Raw genomic sequence first — 23,281 nt, forward strand, 5'->3', positions numbered from 1 at the left:
GGGGTAGTTCTCCCCCGCCACTCGCTACATGCCGCTGGCCGCAGGTGGCGTAAATACGGGCGCTCAATGCCCGTACGGGCCATTTCGTCGGCAGCCGCGACGCGCGCAACATGACAATACAATACACAATATAGGCAATACAATATAGGCCCTTTTCAGGGCCTTACAAACATGAAATACATAAATAAATACATAAAGATTAATCCCTGGCTATATTCCCCCGGTATTACTGAGGCCAGGCTCGAAAGCGAATCATTTATCTTTATTGGGAGCCTAGCGCTCAGTCACACAAATACCGGGTTCCTAGCTACGTTTATTAATTCACACATTTACATATATCATTTACATCACTTTCATTTGTCCATTCTAACGTTCTTTGCGTGTCCGGAACATCAGTCATGGAAACATCAGCGTAATCTAGAATGGGTAGTAGTAATGCTTGTACAAGAGTGCATTAAGTATTAATGGGTAAGAATTTTAGCAACCTTCTAAGTGAGTGTAGACTGAAAAATATTTTGCGGCTTAGTTCATTGGTATGAGCTCGCATAATCTTCCGCGTGTTAGAATTTTATCTGCCCGTATATGCTCGTCCTATAATCATCTGCCCGCATCTGAACATTTTTACATCATCTGACCGCCGCTCCGCCACAGTCCATTATATTTTGCAAATAACTTCAGCGAAAGTGCCGTTTTCATCAAAAAGGAAAATACTACCCAGAAGCCAGGACTTGGATATAACCTCCGGATTCCTGTCCCCGATTCCCTTTCCTGTCTTCCTAAAGGCAGGATTTTTGTCTACTGTTGTTCATTTAGCCTCATACTGTTCGATTCCTCATTCCCCATCTCCGCGCAACGCATCTCTTATTTCCCCGCATATTTTAACACAGATCAACGCATTCAGTCAAATAATATCCACGCAAATTATAATCGAACCCCAATGGCTTTATTGTTTCTCAAAATATGATCATTGAAGATCAATACACTTTTGCATGCGTTTGAACCAATTTTCGAAGCACTTTTTCCAGTCCGATTGAAGTACCTCCAAAGCCGCGATTTAAACGTATCAACCGCTTCTTCAGGCGTCGAAAATCGTTAATCTTGCAATTTATTTTGATATGGGAATAAGAAAAAAATCATTGGGTGCCAAATCCGGACTGTACGGCTGCTGACCGTTTTAATTAGATGTTTTAAATGCTCAAAAATTCTCTTGTTTGAGCTGATGTGTGACAAATCGCATTGTCGTGGTGGTTCTCCATGTTTCGTCTTCTGCAAACGAATGCCCAAACACGCCTCAATCTCACGTTATGTCACATGAAGAGCTCGCAATATCAGTTCACGCAAACCATTGTTTTTTTCTGGCACAACAGCTGATTTTGGACGACCTTCACGAAATTTGTCATGTAACGAATTGTGACCACGATTGAATTCAGAAAATCAGCTAACGACGGTGGCTTGAGATGGCACTTCATCACCAAGAGTCGCAGCGAGTTGATCGGCACACTGTTGTTGATTTAATCCACGTCGAAAGTCATAGTAAATCATCGCATGAAAATGTTTACGATTTGGTTCCATTTTTTTTAACAATTATTATTTTTTCAAGTATCTGTAAATAACACAAATATCACTCGTATGACAAAACGTTCTGAGTACGTTTACCATTAAAAATGGCAAACTTTACGATGACATATTACGAAATGAAAAAAAATATTTATGAAGAAAAAAACATATCAAAATTTAAAATAATGGTCAAGACATATGTGATAAACAATTTATAAATTAAATATATTTGTAATGTTATTATTAGAACACACATAACAATATGTATGATATGTGTGCCCTATTTTAAGATTTAAATAAAATAAATATTTACACTGGCGTTGTCATATCTCAAAACTTAAGTAGCAACCCTCGTATAGATATGATGCGGTTTCTCGGCCAGGTCTTCAGTTGCGGATGAACAATGGGATTTGGATGTAATATTCTGCTGTACACACCTTACCTAGCAATGTCGCGTCATATATCACAGGGACGAATTCTCCTAATAACCTATTATTTGCAGCTTATATCAAGTATGAAATAGACCTGTTTTTTTATATGTGGCGCTACCGCTATGGACATTTTATTAGAATTTTTGTGGCTTGCCCATCGAAAAACTTACCGCTCGCCACTGATAGATCTTGCAATGTTGTAGGTTTTTGGAAGAACTGGCGACTGAGACAATGCAGATGGGGACCATCAAACTCCTCGAGGGGCTGACGGTAGCGGCGCAGTCTTTTGGCGGAGAACTCATATTTTTTGCTATATCCGGTATGCAGATCATTTACCTTTCTTTCTGGTGTTAGATTTAACATAATGTATATATTTACACACGTTTTTTCAGGGCCAAACCGCGAAACTTCAGAGGATCATTTTTAATTATGTACTTGTGAGGCTTACATTTCCTGTGTGTAAACAATTGATTATCAAAACATTAAAATAATCAGTGACAAAGTGCTGACGTGAGCGGATATCAAATCGCTAAGAGACATGGAATACATGGTAAACGGCCTCAAAATGCACAATTAGTATAATGTATAAGTAGTAGCGTCTTTAGTTAGTCAGTTTGGTCAGCCTCAGTCAGTCCCATCATGCATAGGGTTATCATCCGTCCCGATGTATCGGAACTGTCACCATTATTGAGCGCTTTGTACCAACGTCCCGATGGAACCAACAATGTCCCGATTAAAACTTCCAAAGTAATCTCAGTTGTCAAAGAGATATTAAATACATATAGAGGAGCCCAAACGTAGGAAAACCATTCTATGACTATTGGGTATTAAGTTAGCTACAGTTCGCAGCAAAACAATGGGCCAACAAATTGCCAAATGGATATTAATTTGCATTGTAAATACTTTTAAATATGGACCTGTGTATTTATTATTGAAGGGTTATTCCAATTTATTTTTCTGTAATTCACCTATATTTATTTTATAAAACTGAAAATACACGTGTGTGTTTATTTTATTCACAATATACTTATGTTACATTTATTGAGACATAAATCCCAGCTCCGTGGAACCAAAGTCCCGTGTTGAGTTTGTTTGTTTGTCCGTCACATCTCCGAAACGGCGAGTCGTAGCGGCCTGAAATTTGGACACGTCATTTTAGATGCGATTTCAAGGTTAACGTTGCTATTTCAAGTAAAATTTGAATATACCTCTACTTGATAAAGACTCAAACTTTACATGGATGCCTAGTGCGGCCCCGACATATTGCCCGTAATCAACTGTCATTATCAACAGTAAACATGCTTTAATTCACAAATTTATCTCCTAAATTGAGAAAAAATAGTATCTGAAGTAAAAATGTCGATATAAGGAAAGTTTTTAAGCAACAAAATACACGCGTCGGGACAATAAATGCCAAAAGTCAATGTAAATCGTGGGAAAATATTGGGAATCAATTCCCTGTGAAAACTGACTCCTTTAACAGCTTTGACGCTCCTACTGCTGCAACCAAACATACTGCAATTCACCATAGTGGATGTTTATTTATTACTACGTAAATATCCGAGTTATTTACAAACAAAGCCAAGCACAGCGACAAAAGCATCCGATTGAACCGTTATGTTTATGTTGTCAAGTAAAACAAAATGGCCGCTAATTTGTTGCTAACCAACAATCAACATCGCTTGCTTTCTATGCAACATAGTGATAGGGCTTCTCTCTATGTTACGCATTATTACTCTGAGGTTTTTGCCACGTGATGTTGAATTACTTTAAAAGATAAATTGTATTTTCCAGGTAAGATTCTGAAGCGCTTTGGCTTCGGACACACTCTAACGTTTTGCCTCCTGTGTTACGCCTTGAGACTGTTTCTCATCTCCTTCATAACCAGCCCTTGGCAGATACTGCCGATAGAGGTACGTACGACACCCAGACATAGATGACTGGCATACTCACACTGGGCCACGTTAAGAGTGACGACATCCATCAAGAACATGACAATCTTGGCTGCGAACCGACGGACTGACAATGTACAATGACTTTTTTAGACTGACGAATCAGCAGAAATCACCGAGAAGTAATTTTGTCAAATACAAAACTATAAACAATCACAGCGTCCTATAATTAAGAATAGTCCAGAAACCGCACACGTACATCAAACAGAAGGCGACTAAACTACTCATATTTATGACTAAACTACTTATTTAAGTAGGTTTACGTTTTGACCCATTATTTTCTTTGTAGACGTCGCTCAGTACGCAACTCCTGATTTGAATTCAACTATGCCATGCTGTGTCCTTTTAAAGTGTAGAAATACTGCTAGGATCTTAAAAAAGCAGGATGCAATCACATTTCGTGTGTAAGTAGCAAATGCATTACTTAAAAATTGAATTATTTCTCCATATGTCAGATTGTCGAAGAAACAAAATGGACATTTCGTTAGTGTTCCCAGGGTAGTAATTTTTTTTACCCTACTTTGCTCATCTAATGAGAGAACTAATGAAAATTGGACCTCGGATTAAACAACTCTGTGGCGGACATTTGACCGAAATTATCTTTGAAACATCAAATATTATGTAACATAATATAAAAATATCCGTTTTACAATAAAATTTTAGAGAAATTAACAGATTGCTCTTTTTTACCTTACATTTGTGTTGTGATTATATTTTTTCCCATCGTGCAACATTACGCGGCGACATCACGAATGCGCGCGGGGAAAGGGGGATTTTTGGACACAGTCTTATGTATTCAAATATGATTCTACGTTCCTTCTCGACTATTCTTAATTCTATGCATAGCGCTTAAAATACGAAATATTATTAACAAATAAAAATAATAATGCTCCACTCATAGAATTTTATTTATTTATTTTTTTCATTTTTCATTTTTTTTTTTTTGTTTTGCACCACAACAGGCCAGGAAGCCCAATTACAGTGGTGAATTACATTACAGAACAACCAGGCTTGAGAAAAATCACATTTTTAATTTTTATGTTCTCACCGGGAATCGAACCCGGAACCTTCCGTGCGTGAGTCAAGCGTCTTGACCATTGCACCACGGAGGCCGCCGAATATACCAGGAGGCGCGTAGAATCATGTTTGCATACATCGCACTGCGTCCAAAAGTATGACATCCCGTCTGCGCGCATGCGTTAAGTGGCAAACCATAAAAAATATTTTACTGACTGGACTATAAAAAAAACAGTTACTTTTATTTAAAAAACGTAAAAAAATAATCAAATAAATTAATACCGTTTAATATTATACTACGAGATGAAAATATGGTATGGAGGAGGTTAGGAGGGAGGACCCACAACGGGCTGTAGCGCCACTGATGATGATGATGAATATACTACGTTTTATTAATAGAGAGCCGGGTAAGAAAATCGACTACCCTGGCAATTTGAACAAATTGTCTACCTTGTTTTATTTAACAATCTGACATACGGTAAAATAACCGAATTCTTAAAAAAACATTATCTGCTTACATGAAATGTGATCCCACCACATTCCCTTTTAATCCCTGCAGTATTTCGGCACTCAAAAACGACACAACACGGCGTAATTGAATTTAAATCGGCAGTTGCGTACTAAGCGACGTCTACAGAGTGACTAATGGCCGAAACGTAAAACTTCTCATTTGTAAGTAGTTTTGTCGGCTTCTGGACATATCTGATAACATTACGCGGCCATTTCACGCATGTGTGCAGACGGGACGTCAGACTTTTGGACGCAGTGCGATGTATGCAAACATGATAATTCCATGACACCACTGACACAACACGGCGTAATTGAATTTAAATCGGCAGTTGCGTACTTAGCGACGTCTACAGAGTGACTAATGGCAGTAGTAGCCGCTCGATTGTGGAATAATCTACCCACTAATGTTAGAGACGCCCCTTCATTATTTACATTTAAGTCAAGATTGAAATGTCACTACCTAAATATTTAAATTGTTCCTTTATCCTTCTTCTTTCCTTCTCATCCCCTCTCCTCTCTTCATAGTATAGTGTTATTTTTTTTATATATATATTTATTTTTGTTAATCTTTGCTTTTAATTTTTGTATAAAATTGTAAGATTCAATATGTCCATGTATTTATAATTTTCTCAAACTGAACGGTTTGGGTAGGTAGGAAGAAATTGCCTTAAGGCAATATGCCCGCCCTTAAATGTATATTTATTGTATATGTACATAAAGTGTCAAATAAATAAAATAAAATAAATGGGCGAAACATAAAACTTCTCATTTATAAGTAGTTTTGTCGGCTTCAGTTTGATGCGCGTACGTGGTTTCTGGACATATCTGATAACATCACGCGGCCATTTCACGCATGCGCGCAGACGGGATGTCAGACTTTTGGACGCAGTGCGATGTATGCAAACACGATAATTCCATGACACCACTGAACTCCCTCATTGTTATATATATAAACTATGTTGTTTTTGTCCCAGCTGGTGATGCAGGGGCCTACGTACGCGCTGTGCTACTCTACAATAGTCGGGTACGCGGCGGCCGTGGCCCCCCCGGGCCTGTCCGCCACGCTGCAGGGCATCGTGGCTGGAATGGATGACGGCTTCGGTAAGGGCATACATTTCTTGTTCAAATTATTAGAGCCGCAGAATATACATTTGTTCAAGGTATAATAAAAGCCTATAAGATTTTGCTGTTGTTGGATGGAGTTCCTACTCCAGTTGGAGATTGTCAGAGGACACGAGGTTGCCGTTTAATGCGTATTTGTTACTCGGCGAATAAGTAATGAATTTAATTATGACAGTGTCAGAGAGTGTTTTGAAGCTTACACTAAAATTGAGCCACTTAGTAAACTTGGCTTTTGAGGGTATTAGAAGCAGACTTAGTAATCTCCATTGAAGGAGTTACTGAGGTTAGTGAGTGTTAAAGAGATTACACTAAAATTGAGCCACTTAGTAAACTTGGCTTTTGAGGGTATTAGAAGCAGACTCCGTTACACTCGCTGACCTCAGTAACTCCTTCAATGGAGATTTCTAAGTCTGCTTTTAATACCCTCAAATGCCAAATTTACTAAGTGGCTCAATTTTAGTGTAGGCTCCGAAACACTCACTGACCTCAGTAACTCCTTCAATTGAGATTTCTAAGTCTGCTTCTACTGGCCAGAACACCCGAGTTGAGATGTGAAAAGGCCATGAAAAAACGAAGAAGAAGAAGTCTGCTTCTAATACCCTAAAATGCCAAGTTTACTAAGTGGCTCAATTTTAGTTGCAAAAAATTTAGATGTTCCCGTTTCCAGGCTTCGCCTTCGGCTCCCTGCTGGGCGGCATACTGTACAAGTACCTCGGGGGGCGGTCGTCCTTCCGATGCTTCGCGTGTCTGGCGCTGCTGGCGGCGGGCGCGCACGCCGCGCTGGTGGCCACCGCGCTCGAGTCGCCCGCGCGGCGCGCGGACGGCGCGCGGCCGGCGGACAAGGCCGAGCTGGGCAGCCTGGTCCCCGAACAGACGACCGGGGACGTCGCGCAGGCGGATCCGAGGACCGTCCACAGCTGACACCGATCAAAACACCGTACAACTTTTACTAGCATCATTGCCTATCGACGCTGTTATGGTTTCGAGATTCTTCATTACATTTTTATTTAAAATACATGTTTTATCATTATTTTTTAGACTCATTCTTTCCCTTACTGTCCCAAAAACACCCTCGAGTTACGGTGCTGTGTAGTCACTACACATGAATAAAATAAGAGATTTGAAATGGAAAAAATGAAATGAGATATGCATTATCGACAGAATCAAGAAAGCGGTGCTGCGTTGGTTTGGACATGTAGAGCGAATGGACAACAAAAGAACGGCTAAAAGGATCTACGCTGCAAATTTTTATGGATGCAGAAAACGAGGAAGGCCGAGAAAGACATGGCGCGATCAAGTCCATCAAATACTTGAAGACGGACATGTCTAAAGTAGGATATTATTAATCGGCGTGCGTGCATGAGAAGATGTATGAATGTAGATGAAGCGACTTATTGTGCAAAGATAGAGTGATATGGCGTTCTATCTTCTCTGCTCTCTGTTTGTTTGAAAAATGAAATATTTATAGGAAATGGCTTTAATTAACCATAATTCATTTCAAAGATGATAATATTTCAAGTCTAACTGCTGAAAACGTGAAAAAACCACAGGGTATCGCTAACGACTCGGGCGAAACGTTCGCCCGCGCCAACTTCCCGAGAGCTACTGAGTAGCTATATAGTACTGGACTACGTGACTGACTGAGAGTATACTTTTGATGATATTTGTAATTTAGCCCCGATTTCCGATGAAATGCTTTTTATGCCTAATTAGTACTTATTCTTTAATAACAAATTATTTCAGTCAATACGTAAATGTGTAGAAATACTGCCAGAATCTTAAAGAAACAGGGTGGATCACATTTCGTGTGTAATTAGCAAATGAATGTGTAAGTAGCAAATACATTACTTAAAAATTGAATTATTTTTCCATCTGTCAGATTGTCGAAAAAAAAAGAAAATTTCATTAGTGTTGCCAGGGTAGTAAATTATTTACCCTACTTTGCGCAACTAATGAGAAAACTAATGAAAATTGGACCTCGGATTAAATAACTCTGTGGTGGACATTATATTTAAAACATGAAATATTATTTAACATGATATAAAAATATCCGTTTTATGTAAAATGTAATTTGTTTAATGTTTTAAGTTCATTAATTCAATTACTCTTATTTAAAGACCCTTGACTTATCTACTCTGTTGTGTCAATCAATATTTCCGCGTGCACAATAAAATTTTAGAAAAATTGACAAATGTTTTTTTATTTGCCTTAAATTTGTGTTATGGTTATATTCTTCGCGATCTGGCAATATTACGCGGTGACTTCAAGAATGCGCGCGGCGAAAGTGTGTCTAAGTGGGGGAATTATCGGACACAGTCCGATGTATTCCAATATGATTCTACGCTCCGTCTGGACTATTCTCAATTCTATGCCCACATATTATAAACTTTGAATCATTGTTAATTTTATTCAGTTTTTGTATTTTAGTCTATTATATATATATAACCTTTGTGTATTGTTATTAAACTTTATATTCAATTAAACCAACAAATAATGTAGTTAATCTTTCATTCAAACTGCACGCACCTTGCAACAAAACTGTGGTGACCATTTCATTCCTACAAAAGATCCACTACAGGACTAAAAATAGATCGACAATTGACCCGGAATCAATGGAGGTCAGTTGGCGCCGTGTTGCGCCTCTGTGTTGGCAGGCCTGTCACCCGGAGCTTCATGTGTCCAGTGTTGCAAGGGCCCATACATCTATGCCTGGTGCAGCGTGCGGTATTCGGTTGTGTGAAGACTAAAGACATAACCATCCTCTTTCACAGTAGCAGCTGCTCGATTGTGGAAAATAATCCACCCATTAATCTGAGACGCCTCTTCTTTATTTGCATTCAAATCGCGTATGAAGTGTCACTATCTGAATATTTGAGTTTTTCCTTTCGCCTCCTTCTTTCCTTCCCATTCTCTCTCATCTATTCATAGTATATTATAGAATTTTAGTCAATTTTTGTTTTAATAAAAAAACTTTACAAATGTATATGAATATATCTAGAATATGTCCATATCGTCATCATCATCATTCCATGTTTGCTCCCTAATTGGAGCATATGGTGTCCACGAAGATCCTCCAGGCATCTCTGTCGGCTGCCAGCTCCGATGCTTCCTCCCAATTCAGGTTCGCGTCACATATTTCCGACGTAAACTGCCGACGAACAGTCGGCAGTGAACGTTCAGCACGTCGAGAGTCCGATGCCTTGTAAAGTAGGCAAACGTGGTTAAGGCTCTCGGGAGGCATCCGCAGTACATGACCAAGCCAACCTTATCGCCTCCGCTTGATGTCAGTTGTCACGGGAGTTTGCTGCGTCCGTTCTCTTATTACTTAATTCCTTACAAAGTCAAACCACCGCATACCCGAGATTCTTATGAGACATGTATTCTCGAAACTCAGTATTTTGCTGTTTGCTTGTGCATATAATACATAAATAAATGCTTTAGATATCCTAGACATGCCTGATAGCGAACATAATTTCTTACAAAATTGCCCCTGATTAGCGCCTGCTAACGTCACTTTGTGGTCTTTCGGCTCCGCCACAAACTTCCAAAAAAGACAACCCAAAAGCGTGTAAATGTGAAAAAAAGGGTTTTGGGGATGAAAATTTACAATAAAGATAACAAAACAGTTAAAAAAAATAATTTATTAATAACATAATAAATATAATTAATTCATAATTCTCACCTTACCAAGTAACGAATATCGGACAGAAACCATTTTCATGATCAGAATGTAAATATAAGTAAAAAATATTTTGAGTTTGTTAAACCAGCCAATGACAGGTCATAAGCCCTGTAGATGCCTAGACTTCTATTTTGACTTCTCTTAAATGTTCTTCATCTCTGTTGTAATATGTTAGTAAATATAAGTGTTTGAAAACATTGAACACCCCATTGAAATAAGGTAAACCATTATCATGCTCTAAGTGTAAATATATAATTTAAAAAAATATATATTTAAATCCACTTTACAAAAGTCAGCGGATGGAAGAGTTGAGGAAATTTAGATGTTTAAACATAGGCAGAATGGTGAATGTTACACAGTGTGTAAAGTGGTCTGTAAAATCAGCTAACGACAGGTCTTAAGCCCTGTAAATGCATTTACTCCCCTATTCCCTTTTCAAAAAAAAATTCTCTCTGTTGCAACAAATTTAGATCTGAATAATTCCCTAGGGAGCAAATCCAGCCTGTTTACAAACATTTGGACATACTCGAAACATTGTTGAATAAGCTATTGTTATTTTTTTTTACCTCTAGTATAGTCAGCATGTGCGCTTTCAATCTACTCGTCTTTGGACATTTATATTAGCGCCTGAGCAAGATAATGGTTTCTCGCCGGTGTGGGTTGACATGTGTGCTTTCAAATGACTTTTCTGAGCGAATTTAAATTGGCACTCTGAGCATGAGAATGGTTTCTCGCCTGTATGAGTCAACATGTGTACTCGCAATCCACTCTTCTTTGGACATTTATATTGGCACTCTGAGCATGAGAATGGTTTCTCGCCGGTGTGGGTTAACATGTGTGCTTTCAAATTACTTTTCTGAGCGAATTTAAATTGGCACTGTGAGCATGAGAATGGTTTCTCGCCGGTATGAGTCAACATGTGTACTCGCAATCTACTCTTCTTTGGACATTTATATTGGCACTCTGAGCATGAGAATGGTTTCTCGCCTGTATGAGTCAACATGTGTACTCGCAATCCACTCTTCTTTGGACATTTATATTGGCACTCTGAGCATGAGAATGGTTTCTCGCCGGTGTGGGTTAACATGTGTGCTTTCAAATTACTTTTCTGAGCGAATTTAAATTGGCACTGTGAGCATGAGAATGGTTTCTCGCCGGTATGAGTCAACATGTGTACTCGCAATCTACTCTTCTTTGGACATTTATATTGGCACTCCGAGCATGAGAATGGTTTCTCACCGGTGTGAGTAAACATGTGTAATTTTAAAGAATATCTCTGAGAACACTTAAATTGGCACTCTGAGCACGAGAATGGTTTTTCTCCGGTATGAGTTGACATGTGTGATTCTAAATTAATTTTCTGAGCGGATTTAAATTGGCAATCTGAGCATGCAAATGGTTTCTCACCGGTATGAGTTAACATGTGCGCATTTAAAGAACTTCTCTGAGAACACTTGAATTGGCACTCTGAGCACGAGAATGGTTTCTCGCCGGTATGAGTTAACATGTGCGCTTTTAGAGTATTTTTAAGGGCACATTTGAATTCGCACTTCGAGCATGGGAATGGTTTCTCGCCAGTATGAGTTAACATGTGGGACTTTAAATTAACTTTCCGATAACACTGAAATTGGCACTCAGGGCATGTAAATGGTTTCTCCCCGGTGTGAATCAAAATGTGAGATTTTAAATGACATTTCCGAGAAAATTTTAATTGACACTCTGAGCACGCGAATGGTTTCTCACCGGTATGTGTGAACATATGGGATACCAAAATACTCTTCTTCGAACATTTATATTGACACTCTGAACAGGCGAAATATGGCTGGCTTGGTTTTAAACCTGAAACAAAAACAAGAAAAAAGTATGAAATCTCTATGAATCTTATTTCATATTAACGAAAAAGGACGGATGAAAGCGTGAAGTATTAGTTGAACAAAACGAACTTGGGGAAAATGTCTTATAATTGTTCCGCGGAGATAGACCACCCGTTTATTTCAGTGGCAATGTCTCGAGACAATGTTTTGTCCTACGATTCCTGTTTCATCATTCCATGTCCGCTCCATAGTTGAAACATATGATGTCCGCGAAGATCTTTCAAGCATCTCCGTCGGCCGCCAGCTCCTGTGCGTCCTCCCGAGTCGGGTTCGCGTCCCGCAGTTCTGACATGAACTGCCGACGAACAGTCAGCAGTGGACGTCCAGGACGTCGAGAACCTTGTAAAGTAGGCAAGCGTGGTTAAGGCCCTCAGGAGGCATCCGCAGTACACGGCCAAGCCAACCGTATCGCCTCCCCTTGATGACAGTTGTCACCGGAGTTTGCTGCGTCCGTTCTCTTTTAACTTCATTCCGCACTAAGTCAAACCACCGCACACCCAAGATTCTTCTGCGAAACATTCTCAAAACTCAGAATTTTGCTGTTTTGGGCCCTAGCGAGGTGCCACAGTTCGCATCCATATAGGAGAATAGCTGTTGTGCAGGCGTTATAAAGGCGGCATTTGGTTTTCACTGAATAAGATCCGATCTACAGACAGCCTTCATACTGTTGAATGTGGCGCCTGTTACTCCTAGCCGCACTCACAGCTATTTTTTAAACCTGCCATTTTCCGTAACATATACACCCAGGTATTTAAAACTCTCGACCCTTTCGATGACGTGGTTTGACAGAGTCAGGAGATTTTGGGCATCAAAGCTTGCCATTGCTGTTTACGTGGACAATTGTCGAGTCCTGGGACAGAGGAATAGTATATCATCTATCAGTGGCGAATGGTGATTTTATTTACAGGTAAGCCACAACAAAATATCATATATTTGTACCCTCATAGAAGGTACATAATATAATGCAAGTAATATATACTTTAAATTGATATTTTTCTGTGGTTCTGTGTGATACAACAATTCTCATCCACGAAATCAACTCAAACCACGTAACTTCGTGATATATTATATTATATAGATATATTATCCATTACTTTGATAAATAATTCATTAAAAATAAATAAAAAAATACCATTGTGAATTCAGTCGATATTAGGTATTCAATTGAAATGTCAACTGGCCGCATTGTTCTAGTAATTAATAGTGCTAAAAACGGCCGCGTCGAGCGCTATATGTCCCGCAATATGACGCATGAAAGTAATTATGGTCTTATGTCAAAGGTACCATCTCAAAGAAAAATAGTCTTAAAGAAACACTGTTTGAAATACTGTTTTCCAAATCAAGAATCTTCAAATAATTTGTGTAATCTGCAAGTTTAATCTAGGAGAAAAAACCCGCACTGGGGTTAATACATTCAAAATGTAGTATACTTATTTGTATGAAAAAATAAGCTGGAATAATCGGCTAGTTTCTTGGCTCACCGCAGGCGCTGGGTGCGCTTTGTTAATATTAATATTTATATTAGGATAAAAATACAAACGGAAGAAACGATTAAAAATAAATGGTAATTATTTATTTGTTTTTCTGTAAATAAAGTTACAATAAAACATTATTATTGTTAGTCAAATATAATGGTAAGCTGTGCATAATCGCTTCTATACACCGTTCGCCCCTGTCATCTACATGGCTTTAATTAGCGCCAATATTGATAATATTAACATCCTCTTAATAACGTATATTTAAATCGGGTTGTGGTCCCGTGGATAGACTCTTGGATCGAAGATTCGAGGTTCGCACCCCACTCTACCACAACATCCACATTTTTTAATAGTGAGTTATTTTTGTACAATTCGTTGAAAATGGCCACAAAAATAGAAATATTTAGGCAAATCATAATAACGTAAAGATTTCTTTAAGTTACAATTTAAAACTAGCGCTTTCACCCTCTAATAGGCATCTTCAGACTGGTAAATATTATACAGTGTAAGCATCATTTATATAAAAGTCAAGTCAAAAATATTTTGAGTTTGTTAAACCAGCCAATAACAGGTCATAAGCCCCGTAGATGCCTATACTTCTATATTGACTTCTCTTAAATGTTCTTCATCTCTGTTGTAATATGTTAGTAAATATGAGTGTTTGAAAACATTGAACACCCCATTGAAATGAGGTAAACCATTATCATGCTCTAAGTGTAAATATATAATTTAAAAAAATATATATTTAAATCCACTTTACAAAAGTCAGCAGATGGAAGAGTTGAGGAAATTTAGATGTTTAAACATAGGCAGAATGGTGAATGTTACACAGTGTGTAAAGTGGTCTATAAACCAGCTAATGACAGGTCTTAAGCCCTGTAAATGCATTTACTCCCCTATTCCCTTTTCAAAAAAAAAATTCCCTCTGTTGCAACAAATTAAGCTACATCCAGATCAATGCCATATTTATATGATATATTTCTTTTTTTTCAGTTATATAATATATTGCCACGAAATCCTTCTTTTAAATATTTTAATATTTTCATTTATTACGGTTGCTACACTCGAAATTAAATCATTTTGGGCTCTATTTGATATTCCCGTAAACGCACAACTAGATAATTGCGATTGATTTTCCAAGATACCGACATATTTAGCTGGCAAATTAATAAGTTCTAAAAAATAACCTTTATTATTTTTTAAGAAAATAAACGCGGAACATAAATACTCTCGATTGTATAAATATAAGAGATACCAATTTGAGGTTATTTATTCGACATGACTGTCTTTTATTAAATAATAATTTTAAAAAAACGCTAGATGTCCGTAACGTGTTCGTTTGTTCTTTATAAAACAATGTGCCTACCAACTTTCGAAAAGCACCGCCTACTAGCTTACACATACACGCGTAATTACAACTGAAATAAAACCCACACATACACATTTCGTTCCCGCATCGCGTTATGTTCATATGGAAGAAAAAGGCATTTGTAGTTCGCGCTTCTCCCGACCCAGGCCGATAGCGGCGCGCTGATCGGTACAATACACTACTTGACCGAATTATCTCTGGCGCGTTTTTCAAATTTTAAAAATAGTTACTAATATTTTTGCTATTATTTTAATGAAATTCTAGTAGGGTAGGCACTGCTTATGTGCCTTTAAGGAACGCACGCCACTTCTACGTGACTTCCCCTCTTCGCCGCTTGGGGGCACTGCCGGCGCGATAGCTAGTACCACGATAGTTGTAATTTATTGACGTTTATAAGTGCTTCAAAGGATCCTATGTAAAGAATATACTTAACACTATCTAGCATAGTCCACAGACGTAATCTCGGAGCAGATAATGTGGAAGGAAGTATCACTTACTTGAAGATATTCCACCTTTACGGGAGGAGTCCAAACATTCTTGTTTAACGTCGGGATAATCTACATCTATCTCTGTGTAGATCATCATAGGCTGGTCAGTACTGGTCCCCGGTTCAGCCTTCAATTCCTCGCTTATATAGCGACATGGCGCCCCTTTCCCAGTAAAGAGAATATCTCCTACATCACTAGTCCTCGGTTCAGCCTTCACATTCTCTCTTTTATAGGGACTTGGCGCTTCTTTCCCAGTAAAGGGAATATCTCTTACATCACTAGTCCCCGGTTCAGCCTTCACATTCTCGCTTATATTGGGACATGGCGCAGTAAAGAGAATATCTCCTACATCACTAGTCCTCGGTTCAGCCTTCACATTCTCTCTTTTATAGGGACTTGGCGCTTCTTTCCCAGTAAAGAGAATATCTCCTACATCACTAGTCCCGGGTTCAGCCTTCACATTCTCGCTTTTATTGGGATATGGCGCAGTAAAGAGAATATCTCCTACATCACTTGTCCTCGGTTCAGCCTTCACATTCTCTCTTTTATAGGGACTTGGCGCTTCTTTCCCAGTAAAGAGAATATCTCCTACATCACTTGTCCCCGGTTCAGCCTTCACTTCGTTACTTTTATAGAACCAAGGCGCCCCTATCCCAGTAAAGAGAATATCTCCTACATCGCTAGTTCCCGGTTCAGCCTTTACATTCTCTCTTCTATAGGGACATAACGCTTCTTTTCCAGCAAGGAGAATATCTTCTACGTGGCAAGTCCCCGGTTCAGCCTTAATATTTACTGAAGCGATTTCCATAATTTTCCCGAAGATCCTGGAAATAATACAAATTCCAAAATTAAGAATTAAAGTAACATTAACATATTACAAGAGAGACGAAGAACATTTTAGAGAAGGTAATATGGAAGTCTATGCATCTACAAGGCTTATTTTTTTTTCTCATTTTTTTTGCACGAAAACAGGCCAAGAGGCCTAATTACAGTGGTGAATTACATTACAGAACAACCAGGCTTGAGAAAAATCACATTTTTTAAATTCTTGTGTTCTCACCGGGAATCGAACCCGGAACCTTCCGTGCGTGAGTCAAGCGTCTTGACCACTACACCATGGAGGCCGCCGAATGATTACGCCGCCGCTTATGACCTGTCATTGGCTGGCTTATATGTTTGGAAAATTTATACAGCGCCGTTTTTGTGAAAATCACCTCAAGGGCGCTGTACAGTAAATAAATATCCCAGCACGTCTTGCAGCTACAGAGCGCATGGACGGTTGGGATTCTAGTTCCTCGTCTCGAATTATGATATATTGGATCTAGATTACAGCACGTCTTGCAGCTACAGAGCGCATGGGCAGTAAGAAATCTAGCCCCTATTTACTTTTTAAAAAATAAAAAAATATTTGACAATGATATTTAGGGTTAAAGTGATATTTTCAAAAACAAATTCATAAAAATAGAAATTACAACAAGTCTTGCAGCTACTGAGCGCATGGACGGTTGATTTAAGTGGCCTTCGACATTCTGCCCATATTTCAAATATTTGAACATCCATATTTCTTCAATTCTTTCATCTGTTGATGTTTGTGAAGTTAAAGAGCTGAAACCTTTATTTATGCGGGTGAGATTCATCTAATTGAATTATTTCACCTACATACTAGACTAGCCAACGCCTGAAAATGTTATTTTTTCAATTTCTATACTTCTTCATGGACCAGGTAATTTATCAACAATATTTTGAGTTTGTTCAAATTTTTGTAGACAAGGACTGGATTCAACTCCCTGGGGAGCTGTTTATATTAACATATTACTTAGATATTATTAGAAGTCAAGGTTTCAGCTCTTTAACTTCACAAACATCAACAGATGAAAGAATTGAAGGAATATAGATGTTCAAATATAGGCAGAATGGTGAATGTTAGACAGTGTGTGTAGTGGCCACTTAAACCAGCCGTTGACAGGTCATAAGCCCTGTAGATGCCTAGACTTCTAAATTACCTTTTCTTAAATGTTCTTCATCTCTGTTGTAATATGTTAATATAAACAGCTCCCCAGGGAGTTGAATCCAGTCCTTGTCTACAAAAATTTGGACAAACTCAAAATATTGTTGAAGCAATAAATTATTATAATATGAAATCGTTTTATTTGCATTGAAATTTTGTTCTGTGTAAAAAACAAGAAAATGTATAAAAATCGGTAGAATTTCAATCGAATTCGGTAGATCGGTAGATTGCTCCTAAATCGGTAGATCTACCGAAAAATCGGTAGATCTGGCAACGCTGACTGAGCCATAGAATCAAGAATAGTCCAGAAGGAGCGTAGAATCATATTTGAATACAACGGACTGTGTTAAAAAATTCCCCCACTATGCCCTACTTTCGCCGCGCGCATTCGTGGTGTCGCCGCGTAATATTGCACGATGGGAAAAAATATGATTATAACACAAATGTAAGGTAAAAAGAAGCAATCTGTTAATTTCTCTAAAATTTTATTGTGCACGAAGAAATATTGCTTGACACGACATAGTTGATAAGTAAAGGGTCGTTTAATAAGACTAATTGAATAAACTAACCTTAAATTTAAAATATAAAACAAATTTCATTTTACATAAAACGGATATTTTTATATCACGCTAAATAATATTTTATGATTCAAAGATAATGTCGGTTAAATGTCCACCACATAATTGTTTAATCCGAGGTCCAATTTTCACTAGTTCTCTCATTAGATGAGCAAAGTAAGGTTTTTTTTTTTTACTAGATCCTAGTTGTATTTCTACACTTTGAAAGAACACAACACGCCATAGTTGAATTCGAATCAGGAGTTGCGTGCTGAGCGACGTCTACAAAGAAACTAATGGGCCAAAACGTAAAACTACTTATTTATGAGTAGTTTACTCGCCTTCTGTTTGATGCTCGTATTCGGTTTCTGGACTATTCTTAATTCTATGGGTAAATAGTAATTAGTAAAAATATATTACAATGGGTATAGTAATGGGGAATGCACGTGTGTTATCTGTTCATTTAGTAATTCTACGTCGGGTTTATTTTTTAATCTATTAATTTCGAGAATTTCTAGTCTGTCAAGTTTATGGCCTTTAGGTGCAATAAAACGGATATTTTTATATCATGTTAAATTATAATATTTGATGTTTTAAAGGTAATTTCGGTCAAAAGTCCACCACAGAGTTGTTTAATCCGAGGTCCAATTTTCATTAGATGAGCAAAGTAGGGTAACAAAATTTACTACCCTGGCAACACTAACGAAATGTCCATTTTGATTTCTTCGACAATCTGACAGATGGAAAAATAATTTATTTTTAAGTAATGCATTTGTGACATACACATTCATTCGCTAATTACACATGAAATGTGATCCCATCCTGTTTCTTTAAGATCGTAGCAGTATTTCTACACTTTAAAAGGACACATTTGCGTACTGAGCGACGTCTACAAAGAAACTAATGGGTCGAAACATAAAACTACTCCTTTACGAGTAGTTTAGTCGCCTTCTGTTTGATGTGCGTATGCGGTTTCTGGACCATTCTTAATTCTATGGTATATTATATCAATGGCGTTAATTATAAACAAGATTTAGCAAAAATTACAGAAAATTAGAACTAAATATTAAAAAATGCAAAATAATGTCATTTCATAGAACAAAACAACCAATTACCTTTGAGTACCTATTAGAAAACTCCAAAATTGATGTAGTCAAGTCCATCAGAGATTTAGGAGTTGTTTTGGACTATAAACTGACATACAACGAGCATATAGATAATACAGTCAATAAATCACTGAAATTACTCGGCTTCATTAACAGAATATCCTCTGATTTTACTCATGTCCGTACAATCAAAACTCTTTATTGCTCGACTGTTCGCCCTCTTCTAGAATATGCCTCCTAGAATAGTGGGCTGGTCTCCATTCTATGTCAATCGCGTAAATCACATTGAATCAGTCCAACATCGCTCGCTTCGAAAAATAGCGTGGATGCTCGGACTAGAGAGAGATAATTATTCTTACGCTGAATAGATTCAATGTTAAATATTTCTAGTCTACAAAAACGTAGAACTAATATTGACTCCATATATATGTTCGGCATACTAAATGGTATAATCGATGTTCCATCATTACTGGGACAAGTCAAATTCAATATTCCGACTCGTAGATTGAGAAACAATGAAGTACTGTTCATCGATCAGCATAGAACAAGCTGTGGCCTTGATTCTCTTGTCGTATTGTTAACTCGAGACAAGATCATCTGGACTTGTTTGGTTTAAGTTTACGAGGATTTAAACGAGCACTAAATAAATAGTCCAGATCTTGTCTCGATGTCCCTTATGTTTGTCAATGCTTCTTTCTTTTTTTTTTCCAAATGTTTTAAACTATTCTTTTATTGTAATATTTAAACCTTATAAATTGTATACATGGGCAATGTCCGTTAATAAATAAATAAATAAAATGAATCTGTAAAATACACAAATTGGTCTAATAAATATATCAATTGCTCACCTTAATGTAAAAAGCAGACACCGGCGTTTAATTGGAGATAATCGTTTCGAAATTGGTAAAAACAGCTCAGTCGGACGCGTCCTTCACTCGCATTATTTTGACAGCTCTAAACGACACCACTTAGACTCAAGGCCTTGGCGCTGAAATGATTTGGGGCGTTTGGGAACGTCAACAATTTTAGGTTATGGTAACTGAGGACCTACGTATTTACGCGACTTCGCGTATTTTTCTATTGATTATAAATAGATCAATGAGGAAGTTCAGTGGTTTTTTTATATTTTATTTGTTAAAAGACTGTTAAACTAAGTCAATTTTTTTTATATCGTATTATCGGCGCTACGATTTTTCAAAGTTTTGTATTTCTGAAATAACTCCGCGTGTAACGTCAGAGGTTCATTTCCGCTTATTCTCATTCAGTTCTTCCCATTGGTCCAGAAGCAACAAGCAGACCGGAAATCTTCCATAGCCCTCAGATCATAGGTTGATTCACATGAACCAGTGACGTCATTTAAAGTAGTGCGTTTTTATCCAAATATTTTTTATTATTTTTTCTGTACATTTTCAAGAAACTTTGCGGTACAATTTAATGCTCTAATTTTTACCCCGCGTAAGAAAACATTTTTGTATCCAATTTCCCGTAGGGCTGAAGTTCCTCATTAAGAATAGATAATTAGGGCCATATCATGCGCGGAAGCAAATATACGCTTCTACAGCTCATTATGATGGGAAAGATCGAGGGTAAGCGTGGGGTTGGAAGGCGACAGATGTCCTGGCTGAGAAACTCCCGCGACTGGACGGGAGTGCGTGGGGTCTAGGCGCTGTACCAGTTGGCGCAGGACCGGAATGCCTACTCTGGAGTGATCGCCAACGTCGGGGAGACCTGATATGGCACAGAAAGAAGAAGATCAATTCACCCTTCCTCCCCAGTGCGCGGTTGTGTAGCCAGTACCTACACATTGCGTCTAATAACTATTGGAGAAGCCGCGAATATCTGGAAGGCTATTAAGCAGCGCGGGAGAGTTACTCGCCCATTGAGTCAGATCGAAGAATCCAGAATTAAATAGTGCAATTAATTAACTTAACATATTACAACAGAGATGAAGAACATTTAAGAAAAGGTAATATAGAAGTCTAGGCATCTACAGGGCTTGTGACCTGTCAATGGCTGGTTTAAGTGGCCACTTTACGCACTCTGTAACATTCACCATTCTGCCTATATATGTATATATTTTTTTTTTAAAGAAATATTTGCGTTCTTACGATTTACCCAAATATTTAATTTTGAGGGCTATTTTCAATGAGCTGTAAATAACTCACTATTAGAAAATGGAATCGACTTGGGGTAGAGTGGGATTCGAACCACGGACCTTTGGTCCGAGACACTAGCCACAGGACCACAACCCGATTAATTTGAACACCTTTATTCCTTCAATTCTTTCATCTGTTGATGTTTGTGAAGTTAAAGAGCTGAAACCTTTATTTGTGCAGGTGAGATTCATCTAATTGAATTATTTCAGATCAGCATAGAACAAACTATGGCCTAAATTCTCCAATGACCCGTATTTGTCGTATTGTTAACTCGAGACAATATCATATGGACTTTTTTGGTTGAAGTTTACAGCGATTTAAACGAGCACTAAATAAACAGTCCAAATCTTGTCTCGATGTCCCTTATGTTTGTCAATGCTTCTTTTCTTTTTTTAAAATGTTTTAAACTATTCTTTTATTGTAATATTTAAACCTTATAAATTGTATACATGGACAATGTCCGTTAATAAATAAATAAATTAATTAATTAAAAAAATACTCGATAATGACGCCATTTTGCTTATTAAATTGTCAGTTTAATGTTGGTTATGCCACAGGCCACAGATAAAAATATAAGGAGAGTTGTCTATGCATATTATCTTAAGCCCCCCTTACCCACTCCACACTCCAGCTCCAGGCGCTGACAGATGAAAGTAAAAACGGATTATATCTAACATCTCGAGTTTCTTTTATTATTTTATGGTTTTCAACTTCTTCTAAGTATTAATTTATTATGAAAATGATAAATTGAACTATCAATTTATCATGAAAATTATAAATCACAACTCGTAGCGTTTGACAAGTGACAGGACGCCGTAAATGTAAACAAACGACACATAGAAAAAGGAAGCTATCTACAATACTCTATAGAATCAACGGACATTGATGGAAAAAATCCGATGACGTCACATAACATCCGAAGACGTCATACTCGATGACGTCACGAATCGTTTGTATTTGGCACGATTCAAATGACTAGAATTGAATCATTTATATCTCCCTTATTTATTAACAGATTTTAATAAGAATAGAACTGATCGACGTGTGATTTAAAATAAAAAAATCCATGATGATTGCCCATTGCACGCTTGTTGTTAAACTAAAAACCAAACTAAATGCTTTTGTTAAATGCAATAGAGGGCTTCTCTAGAAAATTATCACTCTGAGATTACACTACACATATTGAGTAAATATTATTTTAACATATTACAACACAGACGAAGAACATTTTAGAGAAGGTAACATAGAAGCATCTACAGGGCTTATGACCTGTCGTTGACTGGTTCAAATGGCCACTTTACACACCGTGTAACATCCACCATTCTGCCCATATTTGAACATCTATATTCCTTCAATTCTTTCATCTGTTGATGTTTGTGAAGTAAAAGAGTTGAAACCTTTATTTATGCGGGTGAGATTCGTCTAATTGAATTATTTCACGTACATACTAGACTAGGCAACGCCTGAAAATGTTATTTTTTAAATGTCTATACTTCTTCATGGACCAGGTGGATTTATCAACAATATTTTGAGTTTGTCCAAATTTTTGTAGACAATGACTGGATTCAACTCCTTGAGGAGCTGTTTATATTAACATATTACAACAGAGATGAAGAACATTTAAGAAAAGGTAATATAGAAGTCTAGGCATCTACAGGGCTTATGACCTGTCATTGACTGGTTTAAATGGCCACTTTACACACCGTGTAACATCCACCATTCTGCCCATATTTAAACATCTATATTCCTTCAATTCTTTCATCTGTTGATGTTTGTGAAGTTAAAGAGTTAAAACCTTTATTTATGCGGGTGAGATTCGTCTAATTTAATTATTTCACCTACATACTAGACTAGGCAACGCCTGAAAATGTTATTTTTTTAATTTCTTTATTTCTTCATGGACCAGGTGGATTTATCAACAATATTTTGAGTTTGTCCAAATTTTTGTAGACAATGACTGGATTCAACTCCTTG

General features: G+C 37.6%; 2 protein-coding genes across 3 annotated transcripts in view; one reads left to right on the plus strand and one right to left on the minus strand.

Annotated features, from left to right (window-relative positions):
- The window catches only part of LOC148271167 (major facilitator superfamily domain-containing protein 6-like), a 34,136-nt gene extending 26,517 nt beyond the window's left edge, over positions 1–7,619 (plus strand). Inside the window, exons 7-10 of the mRNA XM_088241754.1 lie at positions 2,192–2,307; positions 3,783–3,901; positions 6,442–6,568; positions 7,257–7,619. Of these exons, the coding sequence (XP_088097880.1) occupies positions 2,192–2,307; positions 3,783–3,901; positions 6,442–6,568; positions 7,257–7,510 (616 nt within the window). The 3' untranslated portion in view covers positions 7,511–7,619. The remainder of the gene's footprint in view (positions 1–2,191; positions 2,308–3,782; positions 3,902–6,441; positions 6,569–7,256) is intronic.
- Positions 7,620–10,271: 2,652 nt separating this feature from the next.
- LOC148271168 (uncharacterized) lies at positions 10,272–20,098 on the minus strand. Of its 2 annotated transcripts, none has more exons than XM_088241752.1 (3): positions 20,000–20,098; positions 15,490–16,304; positions 10,272–12,110 (listed from the first exon to the last, which is right to left on the minus strand). In XM_088241752.1, the coding sequence occupies exons 2-3, from the start codon at positions 16,286–16,288 to the stop codon at positions 10,864–10,866; spliced, it is 2,046 nt and encodes a 681-aa protein (XP_088097878.1). In that variant the 5' UTR covers positions 16,289–16,304; positions 20,000–20,098; the 3' UTR covers positions 10,272–10,863. The 2 variants fall into 2 exon arrangements, with proteins under 2 accessions (XP_088097878.1, XP_088097879.1); XM_088241753.1 differs by lacking the exon at positions 20,000–20,098 and adding an exon at positions 17,484–17,542.
- Positions 20,099–23,281: the final 3,183 nt, after the last annotated feature.

The sequence above is a fragment of the Micrasema longulum genome, unplaced genomic scaffold (assembly GCF_059751315.1).
Source record: "Micrasema longulum isolate JH-2025_06_02 unplaced genomic scaffold, ASM5975131v1 h1tg003052l, whole genome shotgun sequence".
Lineage (NCBI taxonomy): Eukaryota > Metazoa > Arthropoda > Insecta > Trichoptera > Brachycentridae > Micrasema > Micrasema longulum.

Coding starts and splice junctions, on each gene's coding strand:
- LOC148271168 (XM_088241752.1), bottom strand. CDS start 16,288: ATGGAAATCGCTTCAGTAAATATTAAGGCTGAACCGGGGACTTGCCAC. Junction 12,111..15,489: donor TAAAGGTGGAATATCTTCAA/GTAAGTGATACT, acceptor TTTTTGTTTCAG/GTTTAAAACCAAGCCAGCCA.